Source organism: Labeo rohita, chromosome 8, assembly GCF_022985175.1.
Source record: "Labeo rohita strain BAU-BD-2019 chromosome 8, IGBB_LRoh.1.0, whole genome shotgun sequence".
Lineage (NCBI taxonomy): Eukaryota > Metazoa > Chordata > Actinopteri > Cypriniformes > Cyprinidae > Labeo > Labeo rohita.
The window spans coordinates 16,333,559-16,358,189 of record NC_066876.1 but is presented as its reverse complement, the minus strand read 5'-3'; the positions used below and the strand labels follow the sequence as shown (position 1 = coordinate 16,358,189).

Sequence of the window (24,631 nt, the reverse complement as noted above, 5' to 3'; positions counted from 1 at the left end):
ATATGCTGATTTATTGCTTAATAAACATTTATTAAACATGTTTTTGTGGAAACGGTGATACAGTTTTTTCAGGATTTTTGTTTTGTAACATTACACCTCTTTACAGTTACTTTAGATTAATTTAATGATTAATTTGTGTGATACAAAGCTGAATTTTTATCAGCCATTACTCCAATCTTAAGTTTCACATGATCCTTCAGAAATCATTCTAATATGCTGATTTATTAGAATAATCTATTTTGGAAACAGTTGTGCTGCCAAATTTTATTATTTTTTTTATTTTTTTTTTTTTTTGGAACCTGTGATGCTTTTCTTTTAGGATTCTTTGATGAATAAAACGTTAAAAAGAACAGCATTTATTCAAAATAGAAATCTTTTCTAACAATTTAAGTCTTTACTATCACTTTTTATCAATTTAACACATCCTTGCTAAATAAAAGTATTAATTTCTTTCAAAGAAGGAAAGAATCAAAGAAGAAAAAAGAAAACGGTAGTGTATATTGTTACAAAAGATTTCTATTTTAAATAAATGCTGTTCTTTTTAACATTTTATTCATCAAAGAATTCTGAAAAGATATTACCAAAAATAAATAAATAAATAAAATTAAAGCAGCACAACTGTTTCCAACATTAATAATAAATTAGTATATTAGAATATTTTCTGAAGGATCATGTGACACTGAAGACTGGAGTAATGATGCTGAAAATTCAGCTTTGCATCACAGGAATAAATTACATGTTAAAGTATATTAAAATAGAAAACCACTATTTTAAATTGCAATAATATTTCAGAATATTAATGTTTTTTCTGTATTTTTAATCAAATAAATGCAGCCTTGATGAGCAGTAAAAGACTTCTTTAAAAAACATCAAAATTCGTACTGATCCCAAACTTTTGAACGGCAATGTGTATATATATGAATGAAATAAATATAAATATAATAATATATTTGTACATAAATAAACAGTGCTAATAAATATGAATTCATATTTTGCACAATCATCATTTTAGGATCATTACTAAGAGTTTTCATTAATTATCATAATGAAAATGAAGAAAAAAAGAGAAAGTAAAGGCTAAATAAATATATAATAATTGTTGTTTACATCACATTGTTCTTGTTTTTGTTATAAAGGAACATATATATTTTTAACTATTGTTTGATAATAATATTTGTGCTATTTTTTGCTCTATAATCTGATTATCATTTCCGCATTCCTCATCCGTCCTATTTAAATCAGAACCCCAGGTTCTGGACAGGGCCCTGAGGTCCTGTAACAGTAGTTTAGTGTAGTAAGAGGATGAAACAACTTTAAACAGTGACACCTAACGGTAGTAATACAGCTGCAATCTGCAGGAAAATGTGAAGAGGGACTTAACATTTAAAATCTATCATAAAAATATCTAAATAAACGTTCAATAACTATGGTAATATATGCATATGGTGAAATGAATGTAAAGTGCTTAATAGTTGTTTTATATTTACTATGTTATTGACGAGCGGGACGCATTCTGTCGTTTTATTCAAAAACGTATAAAATGTAATTTCCATCGCATATTTTCAAACAATGATGTGGTAGAAACATTTAGTGGATTTGCTGGTTCAGGAAAATGATATTGAGAGTGTTAAAGTGTGCTTTGTGCTAGACTTAAAACAGTGTTTTCCTGAATAATGAATGTAGTTTGAGGAACGCTAGTGTCTGCTCTTAGCGCGCTTCAGTCCACGCTGCGATTTGCCCCTCCCCTTTTAGAGGCGCGCAGCCAATAGCAGATGACAACATCCGGTTTCGGTGTCTGAGAGGGAAGTTCAGAAAGATTTGTACAGCTTCTCATGCCGCGAATTTTTCACATTGGATTAAATGCTGTTCTGTACCGTTAGCTTAGATTATTAGGAAAGTATGTGGATACATGTTTGTCAACAGAAAGCCTGAGCAAAATAAGGAGTTCGTGAGAGTCAGTTGCTGTCAAACTGAACGGCAGAAGTCTTCGCAGACCGTCCTCACCTCACTGGATCGAGCCTGCGGGTTTTAAAGGTAATGTCTGAGTTTTGTTTGTCTAGTCACATGAAAATTAAGCAGAGTCGGTTCGACTGTGTGTGGCTTTATCTTTGACTGTCAGAAGTAGGATGTGAATGTACGAATCATGCCGTGACATTGCTCATGAATATTAATCAGGTTACGTGATACGCCAGGAATGTTACAATGCAACGTCTGCCAGACCTAATTAATATTCATAACTGTACTTCTTACTGTAATGTTTCTTTAGAAATGTGTAAGTGCTCAGACTGAAGTGAGATGCTTATGCTATGTTGCAGCCAGTGAGAGTATAAACATAAATGAATTATTTAAAAAAAACTAACGTATGTTCAGTATAAAACCAAGCTGACTGACCCTTGTAAAATATCGTAAGCTCAGTTGAGCATACTTCCTAAATGCTTTAGATCTTCAAAATCATGAGTAGTGTCAGTTTGGAGTCTGGAAAGTTTCAGAAAGCTTTTAACATATCAAAAATCATCCAGAAATATACATACCCCAGTTATAGAATATATTGGTTTTAAACTGATTTTTAAATGAAGGGCATCATGAGACGTTCTAGAAACTTTAATCATTTATTTTTGCTACTGTTGCTATTTTATAAATAATTTTTTTTTTTTTGGTTTACCATTGTCCCAGCTATTCTCTATAGTCTTGAACAATTAAAGTCATAAAAGTAATTAAAAAAAATTATAATTTTTTTTAAATAAATGCTATGTTTAAAACTATAATATATATACACTACTGTTCAAAAGTTTGGGGTCAGTACATTTTTATTGTTTCTTTTCTTTTTTTTTTTCTTTTTTTTAAGAAATTAATACTTTTATTCACCAAGGATGTATTAAGTTAATAATTAAAAGTTTATTACAAGTTAATAATAAATAATTTACATTGTTATAAAATATTTATATTTTGAATAAACACTGTACTATTTAAACTTGTTATTCATGAAAGAATCCTGAAAAAAAAAATCACAGGTTCCAAAAAATATTTGGCAGCACAACTGTTGATATTATCCAACATTGATCATTCTAATAATAAATCCGCATATTAGAATGATTTCTGAAGGATCATGTGACACTTAAGACTGGAGTAACAGCTGATAAAAATTCAGCTTTTCATCACAGGAATAAATTCTATTTTAAAGTATGTTAAAATAAAAAACATTATTTTATATTGTAAAACCATTTTGCAATATTACTGTTTTTTTTTTCTATATTTTTAATCAAATAAATGCAGCCTTGATGAGCATAAGAGACTTCTTTAAAGACTATTACAAGTCTTACTGACCCCAAACTTTTGAACGGTAGTGTATATATATATATATATATATATATATATGTAAATGTATATATGTATATATAATATGATAATAATAATAATACACAGTGAAATAAAAATAAACATTTTAACCCCTGCCTTAGAGCGAAGGTGGCCATCTTTAAGTATATAATTACTTACATATTGCAAAATAAGGTGGATAAACAACTTTTTTATGAAGTGGCAAGGTTCTATGGATACTAAAAGTTACAAAACCATGAAACGATATATGCCAAAAATGAAGATTCTGTCATGAATTACTCTCCCTCTTTTCACTCCAAACCAGTAAGACCTTCGTTCATCTTCAGAACACAAATTACCATATTTTTGATAAAATCCGAGAGCTTTTTGACCCTGTATAGACAGCAACTTAACTGACACGTTCAAGGCCTAGAAAGGTCCCTAGTGAAAAATAAATATACTAAAATTTATTTAAAATACATTTATTTCACGCTAAGTATACTACAAATACATTCACATATTATGTACATTGCAAAAATACACTGCAGTTGTACTTTTAGTGTTTTAAACTTGTACATTTAAAGTCTGCTAAATTGGAACAACTAATTTTGCACTTAATGCTCTTTAATTGTGCAGAAGTAGTGACTAAAGATATACTTACAGGAGAAGTCCACTTCCAGAACAACAATTTACAGATAATGTACTCACCTCCTTGTCATCCAAGATGTTCATGTCTTTCTTTCTTCAGTCATAAAGAAATTGTGTTTTTTGAGGAAAACATGTCAGGATTTTTCTCCATATAATGGACTGATATGGTGCCCCGAGTTTGAACTTCCAAAATGCAGTTGAAATGCGGCTTCAAACGATCCCAGATGCGGTTGTAAACGATCCCAGCCGAGGAAGAAGGGTCTTATCTGTGAAACGATCAGTTATTTTCATTAAAAATAATACAATGTAAATACTTTTTAATCTCAAATGCTCGTCTTGTCTTGCTCTCCCTGAACTCTGTGTATTATGGTTCAAGACAGTTAGGGTATGTCAAAAAACTCTGATCGTATTTTCTCCCTCAACTTCAAAAATCATTTCAAAATCATCCTACATCGCTGCAGAAGTACCGACACAGTCTTTGCAAAGTGAACATGCAAAGAAGATCAAACACCCTTAACAAAAATGGTAAAACGGTGATATAGGGCGATTTTAAAATTGCAAAGACTACAAAAATAACGGCTTTATTCAACAATGGCTTCTCTTCCGATGCTCTTGAATTTCATCCAAATATCTTAATTTGTGTTCCAAAGATGAACAAAGGTCTTATGGGTTTATAACGACATGAGGGTGAGTAATTAATGACAAAATTTTAATTTTTGGGTAAACTATCTCTTTAAGAATGCAGGAAAATACACAAAGATAATTTAAGGGGGCACCAGAATGGAGAGTATCAGAACTCTGAGAGAGTGGACATGACATAGAATCATTCTTAAATCAGTTCATCATGATCATCAAAGATGAAATGATCTGTACAGGGTTTATTATTAGGCTTTCTCAGATTTCTGAGATGATTTGAACTCCTGGATGATGACAGATTGTTGAGTGGAGTGTAATAATGTGTTTGCCCTCCAGCTGAGAATGTCAAAACCATTAGCACCACGGTAAATGAATCTTCAGTAAGAGCTTCACTCAGACACTAGCTGTCTAAAGCTGTCTGAACAAACATTTTTGCTTTTAACCAGCCAACTGAAGCAAATCGACCAATTGAAAGGCCAACCTGTTTGACTCTGCTCTTGAATGTTGCTTGTCAAGAGCCTAATTATACATTTGTAGTCACTTCTTTACTACAGTTTTTTTCTATCTGGCATGCAGTCACGACATTAGTATGTGTTGGTACGCGTCAATGTTGACACTCTCCAGTGCATAACATAGGCCAAATAATTTGACACTTGCACAAATTCAGCTAGCGCTCTACTAGTATTCTGTGTTGAAAGTCACACCCATCTTGGCCGTGGCAGTTTATTGGCCAGGCGGCCGTGTCCCCCGGAGGACTGGTGAAAGCTGTGCGGGGATGACAAGTCAACAAGGAGCGTTTGTTCATGGTTTGGTTTGATGAAAAAATGAAAGAAAGCCTAATTATATATTTACATTGTCTCACCCAAGGGATTTTTCCAGCAGGGGTGATGGCAAGACATTAAACGACTCCGCCGTTACGAGCAGATCATAAAAACACTCCCTTGTTGTGTCTTTCACAGACCTGTCATTAAGACTAAGAACAACAATTACCCACAAACTCCTGCTCCTGCACACACAAGCTGTTTAAGCGCCGTATCTACTCCGTTACGCCGTGGTCGCGGTGTGAGAACCTCGCCTCCCAGCAGGACGCAGCAGATGAGGATATGTCTCCATTGATGGTTTCAGCCTTGTTCGGTTTTGTTTATTTGTCAAAAATACTTCAGTGCTGAGTTAAGAGCATTCTGGAAGTTTTAAATGGGTCCACGAAGACTTTATTGCACTACCCAGTGCTGCTTTTATCTTTTTTTCCCCTTTTTCAAACTGGCCGGCTCATGAAATACAGGCTGATGACAAATTAAGAGCCCTCAATTGGGTAACACATTTTCAACTCCCCATTTCTTGATTACAGCCCTTGTCATTTCAGACTCTGTACAAAAGGGATCATTATTATGGTGTCAAAAAAGAAGTCCACTTCCAAGATTCACATGTAATGTACTCACCCCATTTTCATCCAAGATGTTCATGTCTTTCTTTCTTCAGTCGTAAAGAAATTATGTTTTTTGAGGAAAACATTTCAGCATTTTTCTCCATATAATGGACTGCTGTGGTGCCCCGATTTTGAACTTCCAAAAGGCAGTTTAAATGCGTCTTGAAACAATGCCAAATGCCGGTTATAAATGGTCCCAGCCAAGGCAAAAGGATTGGTTATTTTCAAACGCTCGTCTTGCCTTGCTCTCGTTGAACTGTGTATTCTGGTTCAAGACAGTTAGGGTATGTCGAAAAACTCCAAACGTATTTTCTACCTCAGCTTCAAAAATCATTTCGAAATCATCCTACATCGCTGCAGAAGTACCGACCCAGTCTTCGCAAAGTGAACATGCAAAGAAGATCAAACACCCTTAACAAAAAAGGCAAAACAGCGATTATAGGACAATTTTGAAGTTGAGGGAGAACATGAGATGCAAGTTTTTCGACATACACTAACTGTCATGAACTGGAAAAAACAGTCCAGGCAGAGTAAAACAAGACGAGCGTTTGAGATTAAAAAGTTTTGGGATTTGGTATCATTTGAAGCCGCATTTAAACTGCATTTTGGAAGTTCAAAATCAGGGCACCATATCAGTCAATTATATGGAGAAAAATACCGAAATTTTTTCTCGAAAAACAATTTCTTTACAACTGAAGAAAGAAAGACATGAACATCTTGAATGTACATTATATGTGAATCTTTGTTTTGGAAGTGGACTTCTCCTTTAACTCTTCTACACTTGAGAATGAGAAACACACCTTTGAAGTTTAGAAATGATGCAGGGTCCATGTGTGTACATCTGCTGGCCTTTAAAAGAAATATTTAATTCCCAAAAACACTCGTTTTTACCTATGGCTGCTTTAATTTGTGTGTGTCCTTGCAGACTTGAGAAAATGGAGGCTGTGTCTGAGACAGATGTGCAGTTCTGGATGGCCAAAGCCGTGAACTGGGGAGAGGCTACGTCATGTTCTGCTGTTCTGGACATAAGCAGACACCTTGGCTCTCTGAGGAGCTTTCTCCAGCAAGTTCTGCAGGGGTTGCAGCAAATGGTATGAAGAATGTCAACATACAGTTTTACACTGTATAGCTGTTTTCATAATTTTAGGATCCAATGAACAATTGTTGATCTACATAATGTTGTTGTAGAGTTTGCATTACCTACAGAGCAGGTATGGACCAGTTGGTCAACCAGTTGGTTCAATAACCGACTAACTGATTAGTGAGGTCAACTATAGCACTATTTTGATGGTAATTGTTTATCATGTGGACATCTCTAAAAATAAATTTACATGGCATTTAAGTGACGCGCTGCTGCTGGCATGGTCAGTCACATGGTTGTCTGTTGTCAATAAAATGTCATGAATTTGTTTTTTATTATTCCAAGCGTATTTTATAACACCATGTTTATCATTATCATATTTATTATTTGATTATTTAAATTTATAATAGGAAACTAGACTCGCTATAGTTGTACATAATTATACGCTATATAGTTATGTAGCTATATAATTGTAAATAATATATATTTTTACATTGTATTGCATACCTGTTGCAGCTATAATAATGACCTATTTCAGATGAAATATTGTTCTTGCAAATACATTCCAGCATTTCAGCGAAAAAATATACATGCAAATTACAGTGAAGTGTAATGGTTGCCGTATGGTGTTTGGCAATGGTCAAAAAAAGATTTAAATGGTGAATTCTGAATCGATTTCTTCTTGTAAACTCAGACATGTGGATTCAGACGGCAATTAAATGACCACACAACCTCGGTTTTTGTCAAAAACAGTAGGTAATTTGGCAGGGGATTTTTACACGGATGATAGGAGAAAAACAAAACCCTTATAAATGTTGAAAATAGTTTACGTCCCCATGAGATAATTACCATCCAAATAGGGCTGATTTTTAATTATAACGTTTTCACAGAACCCATATCAATTTTATTCATTTAAATTAATAATTTTATATTTGGATTTATATAATTGCATTTATATAGTATAATGGAAGCAATTTGTATAATATAATACATCCTCCTTTTTTTTTAGCTGCAAACTGTACAAGGAATGGTGTAAATTCAGCTTTGATGGCATACAAAACTGAAAATGATGGCATAGCAAAACATTACTGATTGGTTTGTCATTTTTAAACAGATTTAAACTAGCAGGCAAGTTTAAATAATCAGAATTCACAACCATTTGTCTACAAAATACTTCAGGCATAAAAATACATTTACATGATCAAATGGCATGATTATTGGCTCTTACATTGGCTTTGGATCAATGGGCCATTCTTATTGTTGTGTGCTTTAATACTTTTTAACTCTGGTGTTTGCATAAATTATTAGATGCTATTTTTTGGAGAAAGTTTTAGCCTGCTGACAGCATGCTGTATTTTAGGCTACGTCTACATGAATCCAGATAGATTTGAAAACGCATTTCAAAACACTCTCCGTCCACATTGGCTTTTTCAAGCATTTTCCAAGTTTCTCATCCAGACTGAAACATCGGAAAACGTTAACGTTAATTTGCTTTACTGCACATGTGTAAAACCTCATAAAAAAGCACACTAAGATGATACAGACAGAACATACAAAGGTCTTCACGCAATTCTTTTGGCAGGATCACTTTATTTGCAAAAATATCCCAACTTTTTTTTACTGGAATCCAAGTCGCGCTCACTCACGATTATATGTTTGATCTAAAACACAACTGCCATGTTTTGCTTCAGGACAGCGATTGTGCGTAAATTTTCTGTCATCTTTGCAAGCACTTGAATATGAACAGTGTGCAAAGTACTGTATCTTAGCAACAGTGTGAAAGTGGCACATAGCAGGCACAACACCGGTATAAACATGGATATCTTTTGGTTCAATATGTGTCGTGTGGCTAAACATGCGTCATTGTTTTCAAAAGTATGCGTTTTCATGCGAAAACGGCATATTCAAATGTATCCGCTTTGTAGAGCTTTTTTAAAAAGCCCTGTTTTCCTTACCAAAAATGCTGTCTCAGTGTAAACATTAGTCAGTTTGAAAATGTGTAGTTTGCACATCTCTACTGTAGAGTTCATAAAATCACCTTTAAAATGAAGGTCATAGTGCTTTAACTAACTCTTTTAGCACCGCTAACAGAAGCCACTCTGTGCGGATGTAGGCAGGACATTGGCACAGCCGTGGTGATGATTTACTGGGCTAATAGCCACCCAGGGACTGCCAGCGTTAACCTAATGTATCCCTGCATCAAGTGTTGCAAATTTGGACGAGGTAGCATGGGTTAGGGCGACTCTGTGAAGGAGCAGTGTTAAGAAAAATTCTGCCTCCCACTGACTCTTCTCACCTTGAAAGAAGGTCTTTATTCATCTCGCAGCGGCCTTTCGCACCAGCAGATCTCCCGTTGGCCCTGCACAGCGTGCCGCTTGGTGCCTGGTGTGTCGGAAAAGAAAACAAAATCTTGCAGGCTTTCTTATTTCAATTCACAATGGCCACCCTGCCAAAATGCAATCACGCCTTCCATTTCCATCACATGCGGCATGCGTCAGCCCCACTGACAGCATTCAGCAACGTGACGGGATCAGGATTTCTTAATTGGCCCTAAACCCTTATTCCCGGCAGAGCCTCGTAAAACGTCCTGAATGAAGCGGATCTGAACAGCAGCACTTGGATGAGTTAAGGACGTGGCTCGCGCCTGGGGATGAAAAAATGTCTCGTTTATATCAATTTCCTCATTTGCATTCCATCAGAACCGGTTTTCCCACTCCCTGCTTGGGACTGCTGGAAAGGGGAGGTTTCATGGTCCCGTAAACGGTTTTCTTCCTAAGCCTGGCACAGTCGGGTGCCCGCTGGCGATGCGCCCGTGCTCAAGGGGAGGCTGAGAGATGCATGTGTGTGTGAACACATTCAGTATTTGCAGACTTGTGAATGTGTACATAAGACTTTTTGCCCTTTAAATCCCATGAGAAGACACCTCTGGCATGGTACACGCAATGACAAAGCTGTTCATACCCCTGTGCTGGAGCTGGACTTTGCCATGATGTTTATGAGAGGTCATATGTGAATGGCCTTTTTTTTTTTAACAGTTTTTCAAAAGTCCACATTAAAGCAGTATAATTAGTTGCATTGAAAGTGATATTGTGATACGGCACAGCAAAATTAATTAAATGCATATATATTTAGATATAAGTTATTTAAAAATTTTATTTAAATTAAAATGTTTAAACTGGTTTCTAGGGACCCCAGATGGCTGCAGAAGATTTCTTGGGAGAAAATTATGCAGATGAGTTTTTATGGTTATGAAACTGCTTTAAAGCAATATTAGGTTTGAAAAGCATGAAATATTCATTTTTGTACATATACATTTTAAAGTGTGGATAAAAAGATAGATTTTCAACTTTTATTATCATTTTCTAGATAATATTTTGACAATTTGTCTTGGCTTCAGTACAGTAACAATTAAAATTTATAATATGCTATATATATATATATATATATATATATATATATATATTTGAACCAAAGTATAGCAAAAACAGTAAAATAAAATTTTGAAATATTTTTACTATTTAAATTAACTGTTTTCTATTTGGAATGTACTTTAAAATGTAATTTATTCCTGTGATTTCAAAGCTGATTTTTTTAGCATCATTACTCCAGTCACATGACCCTTCAGAAATCATTCTAATATTATGATTTGCTGCTCAAAAAAACATTTACTATTATTATATTAAAAACAGCTGAGTAGAATTTTTTCATGTTTCTTTGATAAATAAAAAGTTCAGAAGAACAGCATTTATCTGAAATCGAAATCTTTTGTATTTGTTTGGTTACAAAAGCTTTTTATTTCATACAAATGCTGATCTTTGGAACTTTCTATGCATCAAAGAGTCCTAACAAAATGTACTTAACTGTTTTAAATATTGATAATAATAGTAAAAAAAAAATGTTTTATAGTAATGCATTTGTTTATCATTTGTCAATTTTATAATTAAGAAAATTATATGATTATTTTATTATGATTGTATATAATAATAATAATAAGTTATTTTGCAGTTTTTAATTAAATTGTATCTAAAAAGCTAATAAAATAATAATTTTAATAATACTAATCGCACTAGAAAAATTTGAAGTATTTAAATGTTTATGTAAAATTAATTTATTATTATTATTATTATTACTATTATTATTATTATTATTATTATTTTATTTATTTTATTATGATTGTATATAATAATAATAATCAGCAAATCAGCATATTAGAATGATTTCTGAAGGGTCATGTGACATTAAGACTGGAGTAATGATGCTGAAAATGTAGCTTTGATCACAGGAATAAATTGCATTTTAAAATGATACTGTGAGTGTGTGTATGTATATGCATATATATATATATATATATATATATATATATATATATATATATGAAGAGATTATGTGCAAAAACAGATAACTCAGTTTTGTTTTTACATTTTCAAAAATCATGTTTTTTATTATGTTATCATGTTTTTATTGTTTTACTGTGTTCATTAGCTGCATTTTGTAGTTATTTTTAATTAATCAAAATAACTCGACTGCACAATGAAAGAACATGAGTTTTGAAAATTGTTAAAAACGGAGTTATGTTTTTGCAAATGAGCTCTTCATATACGCTCACACACACATGAAAATGCAGAGCCGCCTTGGAATCATCCAGTTTGGGGAAATCAAAAAAAAAAAAAAAAAAAAAATCTGTATTAGTTATGATTACAAATTGAATGTCTAGAGCTACGGATAATTAGTTTAGTGTGTGCTCTGTATTCATATTAATTATTTTTTTTGGCCGCCACAAGGTCTTTTTCCTTTTGTGTGACTCGACGTGTTAAAGTTCCACAAGAATGGTGTCATTCTCTTCATGCGTGCACTGAAATCGTTTAGGATCCAATAATGTATGTGCCTATGGAATGTAAAGAGGCTTAGATCCTTTGTATGGCTTCCAGTGTACAGTAAATTGGCAGGGCACATCTTGAACTGATGCGAAAAGCTGTGATCCTCAACATGCCTTTGCATTAGCGCCCTGGTTTTCATTAATTACGTAACTGACTTTAAAGAAGTGATCAGTGACTCTCTCCGGCTGTCTGCGTGGGAATAATTTTATAAAATGCCATCAAAAGGGTTTTTTGGCTCATAGTTCTTTGGGAAATGGTGATTGATTATTTTTTTATTTTTTTCATATTAGCTGATTGTTCATACTTGTGATGTCAGCTAATTTGGCGAGTGGCATGCGGTCATTCTGTCACTTAAACTGTCAGTATTACTTCAGAAATTTTTTTGACCGCGGCTTATGAGCGGAGACAGGATCTACTGTTGACAGTCCATTTTGATGGGGAAACTGCTAAGCAATATAGTTCTGACATGAGAACATTTGTTCCTGCTGAGTTCCTCTCGGCAGCCATCAGATCTTCCTTGATATTGCAAAAAGCTATTCAAACACACAGTCCTTTAAAATACCCCTTATTGTGGCACAGGAGGCATCTATTTTATACACCGTACATTAAGTGTGTGTGCAAGCGCACGCTGATGTAGGTAGATCCTTATGAATCTAGTTCTGATGTGGTCATCCGGAAAGGAAGATTGCAGAGGAAATGAAAAGGGTCCTAGTACATATCCCGGTGGAATGCCAGACAGTATTTCCAGTTTAATCAGTGGAAAAATTCTCTTCTCTTTCTTGCTTTTCTTTCACTGTCAGGTGGGTTTCATATCCAGCCAGCAACTTTTTTTGTTGATGTATGATTTATATATCCACGGTGTTGCAGCATCAATACTAGGGCTGTCATCATTTCTCAATTTAATTTGAGCACTTGATTATAAAAAATCCTCGACTGCATTTTACCTGTGTCGAGTAACTGGCAAAATAGTGGTGCATTCAGCAGACGAGAATCCAGGAAATGCATTATTAGACCGTTTTCTAAGGCTGCATGATATATTAAACTCATTTAAAAACCATAATAAAACATAATGCTATTGTGAATTCCTAAACGCTGTGATTTAATTAAATAAATGTATGCGATGCAGGTTTAATATATGCTCTTAATTATTTGTATGCACGCAGGTAAATGCTGCTCCACACAAACTGCTATCATTTAAATATGTGGAGCATCTCAAACTCCATCTCTGCATATTTCTGTGAGTTTAAGTTTATTATAATGCTCAACTGGGAACGCAACATCTGCCATTTTATCAGGTTTGTAAGGTACATCATTTATAAACCATCATTAGAATACATCATTATCTTTCTCAATATGTCAACTGTTTATTGCGTTTTCAAAATAAAAGCTCAAACCCTCACTCGTTTTGATGTCTACATATTCAAGAAATTGCAGTAGCTATGGCATTTCTGTTGTAAAGAAATGGCCAAATATGATTACTTGCTTTTGAACCAATTATAATTGCCCCATTGCTATTATATATGTTTTTAAGATATTTTAAAGGCTATTGTTTGCTTAGGTCTATTTTTAGTACAAACAAGTATTATTATTATCCGATCACTTGATTAATCGTCAGAATAATCGACTGATTACTGGATTACCAAAATAATCGTTGGTGACAACACTAATCACAACAACACCAGATGACCGATTTTGATTCAGAAGCAAAAAATTATTTTACATTTATAAAATGCTAAAAACGGGTGTCTTTAACAATCTATGAGATGAGTACTGAATATTTGGAAAAGTGTTGGAGAAGTTGGAAAAGTAAAATACAAATGAAGTCAAAACAAATGTGTCTGCCCTCCCATGTTGAGCTTTAGTGCTAATTTCAGGTAAGTTTAAATCCGACTTGTAGCGCTTTTTATTTCATTTGACATTTTCTCTGTACTATACAATGACAAAATAAAAAAAAAAAGCCACAAAATGTTTCATTGGATTACTCACTTGTATTACTAGCTCTGCACTGTGATACTATGAATGTTTAGTGCAATTGCAGTTTATTTTTTTATGACGCAGATGCAGGTTTTTGCTATTGATGTCTCAGGTATGTGTCTGTTTACTGTATAACAGAGCTCCACTAGTGAGGCCATGAAGACGTTTCCTTTTGTGGGCCAGTTCCTGGGAAGACTTTGTTGGAACCCATGTGTTATTGCGGATGGTAAATTTACGACTCTTCAACACTCGGGGGTGTGTTTCCCATTTGAGACTAAGAAATGTGTCTGCATGGGTTGGGTATTTACACTAATTTTCCAATGAACCCTGTAGCGGCCTGCTGGGCATTTGTTCTGTTATTTGGCTCGCTTTCACTACCCCTCTCTCTCTTTGTCTGATCAACACTTCCCTTTGCTGAAATTTCTTATAAGACCTGTTCTTCACGTGCAGACTTAAAAATGTGTCTAAAAAGTTGTAATTTATTGCAATAGTTCATGCTGTACTTTTTACCCCATTATATACAGTGGGGTCCAAAGGTCTAAGACTACTGAGAATGCTTTTGCTTGTTTACTACAATTTTTATTTTTAAAAAAATATTATAAATTGAATTCATAAGTTATATTATCAGCGTGACAATTTGAGTGAAGAGTTGCACACTGAGTGTGAAATTTTCACATGTTAAAAAAATGAACAAAACCTCACATTATGTCAGGTTTGATTTTCTTCGTTTTCGCATCCGTTGCGAGCATTTTGGTAGGAAAGGATGACAAATGCAAAAAAAAAAAAAAATGGATACGAAAATTTTGGACTCAGTGTGCAATGACCTTTAGACTGCAAAATGTCTAAGTTTTAAATTAGACTTTGCATCTCAGTGCAATGCCAATTTTGCCTAGTTCGTGTCTGATTATAAATGCATGCATGTTTATAGGTTCCCTGTCACAGATGAATAATGTGGCCATTTTCACATTTTATAAATGCCATTTTGTCCTGTGGTCTTGTTTTTGTATGCTCAGAGAGGAGCCAGAGACTCCTGCTGCGGTGTTTGAGCTGTCTGTACAGCGCTGAGCCACTGAACGCTGTCGAACGAAAAGCCAACACGTGGATCAAGGTAAAGCCAACAACGTTTCACCTCTTTACTAACCCTCAAGTTTACTGAATAGATAAATAAATTGGCAAAGCAGTATTACAAATTGATATCCTGACAGGCACAATAAAATGTGGAATATATTGGTATAATTCAAAGTTTAAAGAAGAAGAAACATTAATTATTTCATAAAAATTAAAATTAAATTTTCGGAGCCCTTTTGTGTTGGCAATAAACGTCATACTCTTCCAGAGCCCTACTTAAAACGTTTTTTCAAGCTGTCAAGAGTGTTTTAGAAATTCCCAATGTACACTTTTATATTTGAAGAGATGTAATCAGGGTTGAGAGAGCGGGGTGATGAAAAAGAGCTAAAATAATTGTACACTTTCAACTTTTTACAGAGTTCACACAGATGGTTTACCATAAGCAATACAGAACCCCTCGCATTTCTGGCAGATTCAAACGTGTGTGCATTCGTTTGATTATTTTTTTCATCTAATAAAACATAGCGCTAATTAAAGCAGGGCTTTTAAAGTAAACTTTTAATTTGCCAGATGTTTTTTGACCTATACGAAGGGAAGTGGAGTCAGAGGGAGGTGTGGGTTCTCTGTCAGGGGTTCAGACACGGTGTTTAATCTTACATTATTTATTTGCTTAGCTAACAATCCCTAGTGCTGCAGCAGAGTTCGTACGTATGGTTTGCTTGAGAAAGATATGGAACAAAAAACAGAGATAAGCACTTGCGTTGTGGAGGGACGTAACAGATTATAGGCATGTGTGTATTTACTCAATAAATGAAACATGGGACGAGGAAGATGGTCTGTTTTGTTTATAGAAGGTCCATAAGCTTGCTGTTTTTGTCTTCTTCTTTTGATAGACTGGACTTTTGAAGTACCATTTAAATGATCTTATAAAAACAATTACTGAACCATGGCACCATTCCTCAGGTTTGATCACAATAATCTGGAAGTGTTTTCTCTGTTTAATGGCAGATCACTATGTGATTTGTTCTGTCTTGCTGTAACCCAATTACTCTCCAGTGTCTTCAGTCTTTTTCTTGTTGTGTTTTAGCAAATTGATTTGGTTTGACTTAATTTCCCGGGGGTCTTTCTTTCTCCTCCCAGCCTGACTTCTAGCTTCTCCCAGAAAGCCGATCTCTTATTTTTCCATTCTCGTGTTTGTTGCGGTTCTAATGGACTGTGCATTTTTCTGTTTACCCCTTCCTAGTTTGTTTTGAGCGCTGTTTACTGTCACTGTCAACATGTAAAGACTCACCCATCTGAGAAATTCTTCATGTCGATCAGCATGGGTTACAATGTGAGGATCATCTGGGTTGTTTCCAGCTGACCCCTCGACGGCAGCAACGTCCCGTGTTCCTTTAGTTGCTTGGCATGAATAAACAAACGGTCCTGTCATTCACGAAGCCAACTTGGTCATGTTCTTCATGTGGGTGGTTTAGCCCAGAAGAAGAGACGAAGAAGAATGACGAAGCTTCCGCAGAGACGTTTTTGTCTGTTATTAAAGGGCCTGTTGCCCATTCTTCTGTGATCCTTTGCTTTGGAGCGCCAGCTTGACTCTCTCTCTCCACATCAGAGAGACCAGACCATGCCTGATGGCTCCTCTGCTTCTCCAGGGCTCCTGGGGGTCTGGAAGCAGTCCTCTGAGAGACTTGTGTGGCCTTTTTAAGTACTGTACATTCACCTCTGCAGACGCATTTGAGAACTATTTTAGGCTCAGCAGAATGACCTCGTCTTTAATGTCTCTGTCACTTTACCTTTTTTTTTTATTTCTCTTTTCTTGAAACCTCAAATTAAATGTAGCCCTCAGCTGACATGAATAATTCCTTTACTTTTAAATTTCAAAAAATTAAACAACAAAGAAAAATCCCGCACACTACCAATACTTGCAAAAGTGTCAAAAAGTTTTATTTACAATGTTTCGGTCTCATGACCACCTTCAGGTATATTCCTGCGCACCTTGTCTTCAGGTGTGCAAGGTTTTATTGTTAATTAAATTTTAAAAAAAAAAAATAAAAAAAAATAAAAAATCAAATTTCAAAAGAAAGAAAGTGTTTTTTTGTTTTTACATTTTTATGCACACATCATTATATGTGACCCTGCACCACAAAACCAGTTATAGGTCACATGGGTATATTTGTAGCAATAGCCAAAAATACATTATATGAGTCAAAATTGTCAATTTTTCTTTTATTCCAAAAATCATTAGGAAATTAAGTAAAGATCTTGTTCCATGAAGATATTTTGTAAATTTCGTACCATAAATATATCAAAACTTAATTTCTGATTAGTAATATGCATTAAGGACTTCATTTGGACAACTTTAAAGGCAATTTTCTCAATCCAGATTTTCAAATAGTTGTATCTCGGCCAAGGGTCAGAAAATTGACCCTTATTTTATTTTTTTTATTTTTTTGGTGGTCCAGGGTCACATATGAAATTCATAACAACATATAATCTGAAAATGACCGGTATTAACATTGAACTTAATTGATTTAATTACTGTGAACTATAGGTTTTTTACAAATCAAGGAAATTTGATTAGAAATATTGCCGTTAAAATTAGACATTTTGATAGTATGCCAATGATTTTTTATGATGCCGTTTCATGCATGAGACGTTGTAAGAGAAACGAGTGCAACAGTCAAACGTGTCCACGTTTACATAGAAAAAAAACGATGGAAAAGAAGCACAATCAAATAAAAAAACATGTAAAGAACTACTACAGACAGATTGTTAATGGCTGGTCTATGTGGTAATATAGTACATCGGGCAGGACATTCAAATGCTCACCTATCATTCCTCGACCTCAAATATGTCTTTGCATCTAAAATATGTAAGTAGTAGCAACTTTACATGGCCGCTCAATCTAATGTTAACCTAGAAAATTGTGCGCTATTCAAGTGTCTGTGTAGAGTGAGGAAGCTGAAAGACAGACGTAGGCGCCGGTGCGGTCACTTGTTCTGTCATTTTTGGTCATACAGATAAAAGTAATAAATTTTTTGAATCTGTAAAGACTCTACGTTTATTTATGTTTACTCACGATAACAACAAAACATTGTGCTTTTGTAAAATAATGAAAGCAAACAGGATGCGCTTTCTGTCGTCTCTGTGAACTTGAGCGTGAAACTTTTAAAAATCCTACAGACATGAAATGTATATCTATAGAGAGTGAAATGTCAACTTTTAAATGAACCAATTCAAATAGAAAACAAATTCTTTAGAAAACAGATTATGTAATCCGTATGAAACGTTCATACAGCATTATTAATAAATTATTAAAATGTTAATGCAGTCTCCTTGCTGTTTTTCCCAGACACATTCATAATTATTATATCTGCCAGGTGGCAAGCTGTATGTACGCTTAAGCCTTATTAGGCTGTGTAGGCAATTAAAGGCTCATTATTATGATTTATATGGTTTATTAATTAAACATTGGACTAAAAGTCGACTAATGCTTAAAATGAATGACTGCTAGTCAACCAGAAAAATCTTTAGTCAAAGGGCAGCCCTAGCTGTTGTACCTTCAGTCATTTTTCATTTGAATTACCTTGACTTCTGAGAATTATTTTTTTTTTTTAAAGCTTTTTCGTTGTATTATTTCTCAACATATGTATAAGACAAGTTTGAACAAGATGTAGTTCATGCATCTTTTCTTCAAAGATATTTAACAAGCGCTTTGTTTAACATTTATATCATGCACTTGGAATAGACATTTCTTTAACTAGAGGGGTAATAAAGAAAAAGTTACTTGAATCATGTTGTAGTTACATTTTCAAATTGACTAGTTAAAAATCATTTTAAAAAATGTGTTATAGGGAGGATAAATATATTTTGAGAAAAAATATGTTGAGACAAATCTAAAAGACATCTAGGTCAAAATAGATCCGCATGCAGTTTGGTTCTCGTACTAAAAACTTATTTAGAAATCTTTATGTATCTCTTTCAGGTCAAAATGAACCTGAATGCACTTAAATCATGTGGCACATGTAGTTCATTTTTAGCATTTAAAGTTTTATAATATATGCAGTTTGCTTGTTTGTTTAAATATCTTTCAGCTATGAGAGTCATGTTGTGATGCCTTGATCGTAAAACATCTGAGAAGTCAATATTTGCTCCTCTCAAACATTCTGTTTTCTATCCTTCATTTTAGGCATATTGTAAGTTGTTTTGATTTAGCTTGGGCATCCATGTGGTTTAGTGCTGTCTAAATTACCACTTTGAAGAACAAAAAAAAATCATCATGGCAGATGCCATGTTTCTCCACCTCAAGGTAGAGGAAAAAAAAACAAGAGAATGTAGAAAGGCTGTGTTTCATTGGCCCGCGCTGTAGCCGCAGCCCAGCTTAGAGTTAAGTGTGATCTGCAGTGTTTTTGCTGTTCAGATGGTAGTAATTGAGCCTCTTTGGGTCTGTGGAGGACATCTTAGCATACTGTAAACCTAAAGAAACCACATGGCCCCACCACAAGCAGACATGTTTTCTGTCAAGGCTTAAACCCTGCGCTTTCATAAACAGACAGGCCTTGCCACCCGATTGTTTTGTCCTTTTTTCTTTCTTTCTAATTATTTGTGTGCAACATGGGGACGTATTTATGATGAGCAAATAGTTGTCCAATCATACACAAAGCAAAGTAATTCACAGTTATTGGTGTTTGATGGTGTGTGATTAAATTTTGCCATAAATGGAAGGTGTTGTGTTTAAAAGCTGTCGTCAGAATTGTTTAATGTTATGTGTCTGTTCCGGACAGAATATGTTGTGTCATCTGGTCTCGGACGAGGAGGGCAGTGTAGCACATGCTACGGTAAAACATGCTGGATTAACCCCGAAGCAGTACCACTCGGAGGCTCTTCAGAAGGTTTGACAATCACTGTTCAGATCCTTGAAATGTTAATAATGGTATTGTTAGTGTGATAGAGAGTCTGGACAATAGGTGACCCTGGACCACAAATAAAGTTAAAATCATAAAGTTAAAACCAGTCTTAAAGTTGTCCAAATGAAGTTCTTAGCAGTGCACATTACTAATCAAAAATTGTTTTGATATATTTATGGTAGAAAATGTACAAAGTATCTTCATGGAATATGGTCTTTACTTAATATCTTAATAATTTTTGGCATAAAAGAAAAATTGATAATTTTGACCCATACAATGTATTGTTGGCTATTACAAATATACCTGTGCTACTTACAACTGGATTTGTGTTCCAGGTTCACATATAGCTGAACGAATTCTGCTTTTTCAGTCAATTGATTTTTCATATTATCTTTTTCTTTTTGCCAATAACAGGTAATATTGTTTCAACTAAAGAGCTTATATTGCCATGCATATTGCAAAAAAAAAAAATACAGTAAAAATTTTAAATAATACAGTTTTATTCATCAGCATTATTCATTTTGAATCTTTTCATAAATATATATGTGATTTAAACAAATGAGTGATGATGCAAACAAATCATATAATTGGTTCATTTAAACATAAATTTTGAACCTAATCATGAAAATAAACTATTTTGGGATCTAAAGTTCTAGAGCAAAAACATTGTGAATACATTGTGAATCAGGGTCAGAAATGTACTTAATATTTGCAATATTTCCCCCCTGAAATTTATTTCCGGGGCATTTTTTTACATCCGTGACGGCAATTTTTATAATCACCTTCTTTTTATAATCACCATACTATGTTGTCTTTAAACTACTTAAGCCTATTTACTAATTACTTGAGTAATTAAGCCAATTACTTTAATCAATATTTTAAACTGTTGTCAATATCAATAGACTGTTTCAAATTGAGTCTAAATTATAAAAAACAGGAGCTTACAAGGGTGAAATATTATGACAAATCATTATTGTAGGTTATTGCTTATTGCTCTTTATATTGTAATAATGATTATTAATATTGATATAGAAAACAATATAACGTTAAAACTTTGTTTTTCGTTTTGGTCACGTCACATTCTGGCTTCACAGACAAATATGTTGATCCATGACGTTAGTCTAGTCAATTTATGCAAAAACTCACATTATAATCACTGAAACTATAAAATTTATATTTTTTTTACAGCGTATCTGCACTGTTGTTTCCAATGAGGGAATTTCCAAGTGTGCACACTTAACAACAGCTCCGGCATTTTCAACGCTGACTAATCTAAGCGCCTCTGATTGGCCAATGCATTCCTAAGTTCAACAGAACCTGTTTGATTGGTTATAAGGCTCAACGCTGCGCAAAACAAGCATAAAAGCAATGTGATACAGTGTGAGCAAATCCAAATGTGACCCTGGACCACAAAACCAGTCCACCAATAAACCAGGGTATATTTGTAGCAATAGCCAAAAATACATTGTATGGTCTCAAAATGATTGTTTTTTCTTTTATGCCAAAAATCATTAGAAAATTAAGTGAAGATCATGTTCCATGAAGATATTTTGTAAATTTCCTACAGTAAATATATTAAAACTTAACTTTTGATTAGTAATATGCATTATTAAGAACTTCATTTGGACAACTTTAAAGGTGATTTTCTCAATATTTAGATGTTTTTGCACCTTCAGATTCCAGATATTCAAATAGCTGTATCTCTGCCAAATTCCTATCCTGACAAACTATACATCAATGGAAAGCTTATTTACTTAGCTTTCAGATGATGTATGAATCTCAATTTCGAAAAATTGACCTTTATGACTGGTTTTGTGGTCCAGGGTCACAAATGTGATTCCACGAATTTAAATTTTTCATTAATTTTTACATTTAGTGTTATTCACGACAGTCATAATACATTGTTTTTAATTGTGCAGGGGGATTTTTTTTTCCTTTGTCTTGAATTTATAGGGCATTTTTGTTCATTTTAGTGCCATTTTTGCCACAAGCCCTTGGTTATTTCCAACTCTACTGAGTCATGAAAATGAACTATTTTTGCTTCTGAAGTTGTGAAGCAAAAACATTGTGAATACTAGATAAATTTCTCAGCCCTAAATGTATTTTCCACTCTTTTTTACTTGAGAAATTGGCTGTTCGTACATGACTTCATAATCAGAAACTGAAGCCATGTTAAAGTTTGAAGTGATTAATAAAATTAAATTGCATTAAATTTGTAAACTCAAAGGTAAAACTGAAACTGTTGTGTCCTGCTGTCACTTTTAGGTGGTGTCACTGATGACAGATGAGGTCATTAAAAGCTGTGACGGCTTGCCAAACATATCAGCCAGGTAATAAAACTATTATATCAATCTGGACATGCATTTTAATTTGCTTGTGTCCTACAGCTGAAAAACAGTTTGTTTAGTTAGTATTATTCAGCACTGTGAAACTGTGACAAATAATCAGATCTCAACACTTACTCATTTATTTTTTAGGTGTTCAGATGGGAATATTCATACCATATCAACAGCATGTGTTGCTTTGGTCACATATCCACAGATGTCTCCTCTCATTGGAGTGCTGTTGAAACATTCGTTGTTGTGTGGCTCTTCCTGTCTGAATCCAGAGTTCATTAAGGAAGTCAATGAGGCCTTGATCAGGTGATCAACATTGTCACTTGTCAGATGTGACGAGCATTTAATGACAGCATATAGATTATGTTTGTTTTTTGTCTTTCTGTCCTACACAGTAAGAGGCTTGTGTTGGAGGATGAGGCCATAGTGAACCTGTGGTGTTATAGTCCCACCTGTCTGGAGGGGGCAGCAGTGAGCTTACTGGAATCTGTGCTGTCTGACCAAGAAACAATGATACAGAGTCTGGACAAACATGTTAATGCATCCTATCTGGTAAGCATGATTTCGTCTATATTTTACAAATTGCTTTCCAGACCGGTATGATTTGAATCTGAAAATTTAATCCTGAAAATAATCAAATGTGAGTTCAAATGATTTTCTGTCTTTTTTTCTTTCTTTCTTTCTTGCTTTCTTTCTTAAGGGGGACAAAACTTGAATACATAAATTTTTTTCCATGTTTCACTTTTCAAACTGTTCAAACTATTCTTTTTTTTTTTAATCATAATGCAAAACTCAAGCATTTTTACTAGTGATATCAGACTTTTGATCCCACATATTGCATATTGTTGAAATATTAATACCCATATCTCATAAAAACTGTTAAACAAATATATCAGCACCTTGCGGCAACAGACCATCATCATGTTTATTAGCAACAGTTCACACTGTTATGTTTGATGGCAACTAGTACTGCATGTCATAATATTTGCTTCGGTTGCTAATTAATTCGGTGCTGCTGTGTTGACAGTAAAACTATGGTAGTAAAGAAGGAATTTGATGGTCTGTTGTTTGTATGGTACACAGCGTGTGAAGATTAACGGTGTTGTATAAAATGCTGGCCTCTTTTTGAGAACAGGCACAAATAGCGTGACGTGAAGCAGGCCTGCGGTCCATGCATATCTTTACGTAGCTGTTTTATTCTTACGTGAAGAAGCTTAAAATCAGGACCTCATTTACATGTCGTCAAGCAGTCGGTGAGGTTCGTTATGATCTGTTTAGCGTCTTGTTCTGAGCAGTACAGACAGGTAAAATGAGGCCCTAATGCAGCTGAATTCAACTCTTTATTTGTTTGTGCTGAGTGCAGATTGAACTGTGCGGTGTGTTTACGTTGCAGGAACAAGTTGTTTAAACCGCAATCAAAAAGGGGAAACCAGAAATTAGTTTCACATTTCTGTTTTCATCCACCTTCCTCACAGCTAAGATCCAATAACAATAAACAGCATCTTCCAGCATCCCATTGCCAGAAAGAGGATGTTTTTGCCATGCTGTAATTGACCCTCCCTGAAGTGTTAGGAGAAGGTATGGATGAGTGTTCAGAAAGCCCATCTGTTTTCACTAGGGAGAGAAAGCTTCAGCCTTCATAAAAAAATAAAGCAGACAACCCTTTCTTATGCCTCTGCTTATGTCACGTGCCATCTCTTAATTGAGATTTTTAATACTTTTTTTTTTACGTATAATATTTTTTTACTTATTGATCATTTCTTCATCCTTGTGTTGTTTCAAGCACTTTATGTCTTTATTTACTGGATGACTTTTTTCTTTTTCCGTAAATACTTAAAGCTGCAGTCTGTAAGTTTTGCCATTTTTGTCACCATCTCTGTGTTTAAACCTGCAGTTGCAGTTATTTGCGGAATTATCTTCATTGCGTGGGTTGTGCACCGGCACGGCTCCAGCATGGATGAATCTAATGTTCTGAGTTAATGTGTGGTTGTCAGTCACTGCACTGGTGTGGACACTGTTCTTAGGAATAACAAATTCTAGCCTATGTCTTGGAATATATGACCCAAATAGGAATTTTCACCAGATATTGTCATCTGAACAAGTAAGTAACAAGTCTGCCACTTTTGTTCTGATCAACTGAGGGAAAAAAAGTATTACAATAAATCGCGCTACCAATGGTGATTAAACCTAACGACTGCTTAGCTCATATCACATCAAACTGTGCAAATTATTATTATTATCATACTTTGTTCTGAAATTGTTAATGTTAACAACATCAGCATTGCGTAACTACATGTATGTAGTGTGTATTAGTGTATAGACTTCAGTTTCTGTACAGTCTAATCTCTAATGGTCATACCATTTGA

At 34.4% G+C, this 24,631-nt stretch overlaps 1 protein-coding gene across 1 annotated transcript in view; it reads left to right on the top strand.

The window, feature by feature from the left end:
* Nucleotides 1–1,795: 1,795 nt before the first annotated feature.
* fancc (FA complementation group C) overlaps nucleotides 1,796–24,631 on the top strand; it is a 38,243-nt gene continuing 15,407 nt past the window's right edge. Inside the window, exons 1-8 of the mRNA XM_051117188.1 lie at nucleotides 1,796–2,034; nucleotides 6,951–7,116; nucleotides 14,096–14,183; nucleotides 14,971–15,065; nucleotides 19,807–19,914; nucleotides 22,195–22,259; nucleotides 22,407–22,571; nucleotides 22,661–22,817. Coding sequence (XP_050973145.1) covers nucleotides 6,961–7,116; nucleotides 14,096–14,183; nucleotides 14,971–15,065; nucleotides 19,807–19,914; nucleotides 22,195–22,259; nucleotides 22,407–22,571; nucleotides 22,661–22,817 — 834 coding nt within the window. The 5' untranslated portion in view covers nucleotides 1,796–2,034; nucleotides 6,951–6,960. The remainder of the gene's footprint in view (nucleotides 2,035–6,950; nucleotides 7,117–14,095; nucleotides 14,184–14,970; nucleotides 15,066–19,806; nucleotides 19,915–22,194; nucleotides 22,260–22,406; nucleotides 22,572–22,660; nucleotides 22,818–24,631) is intronic.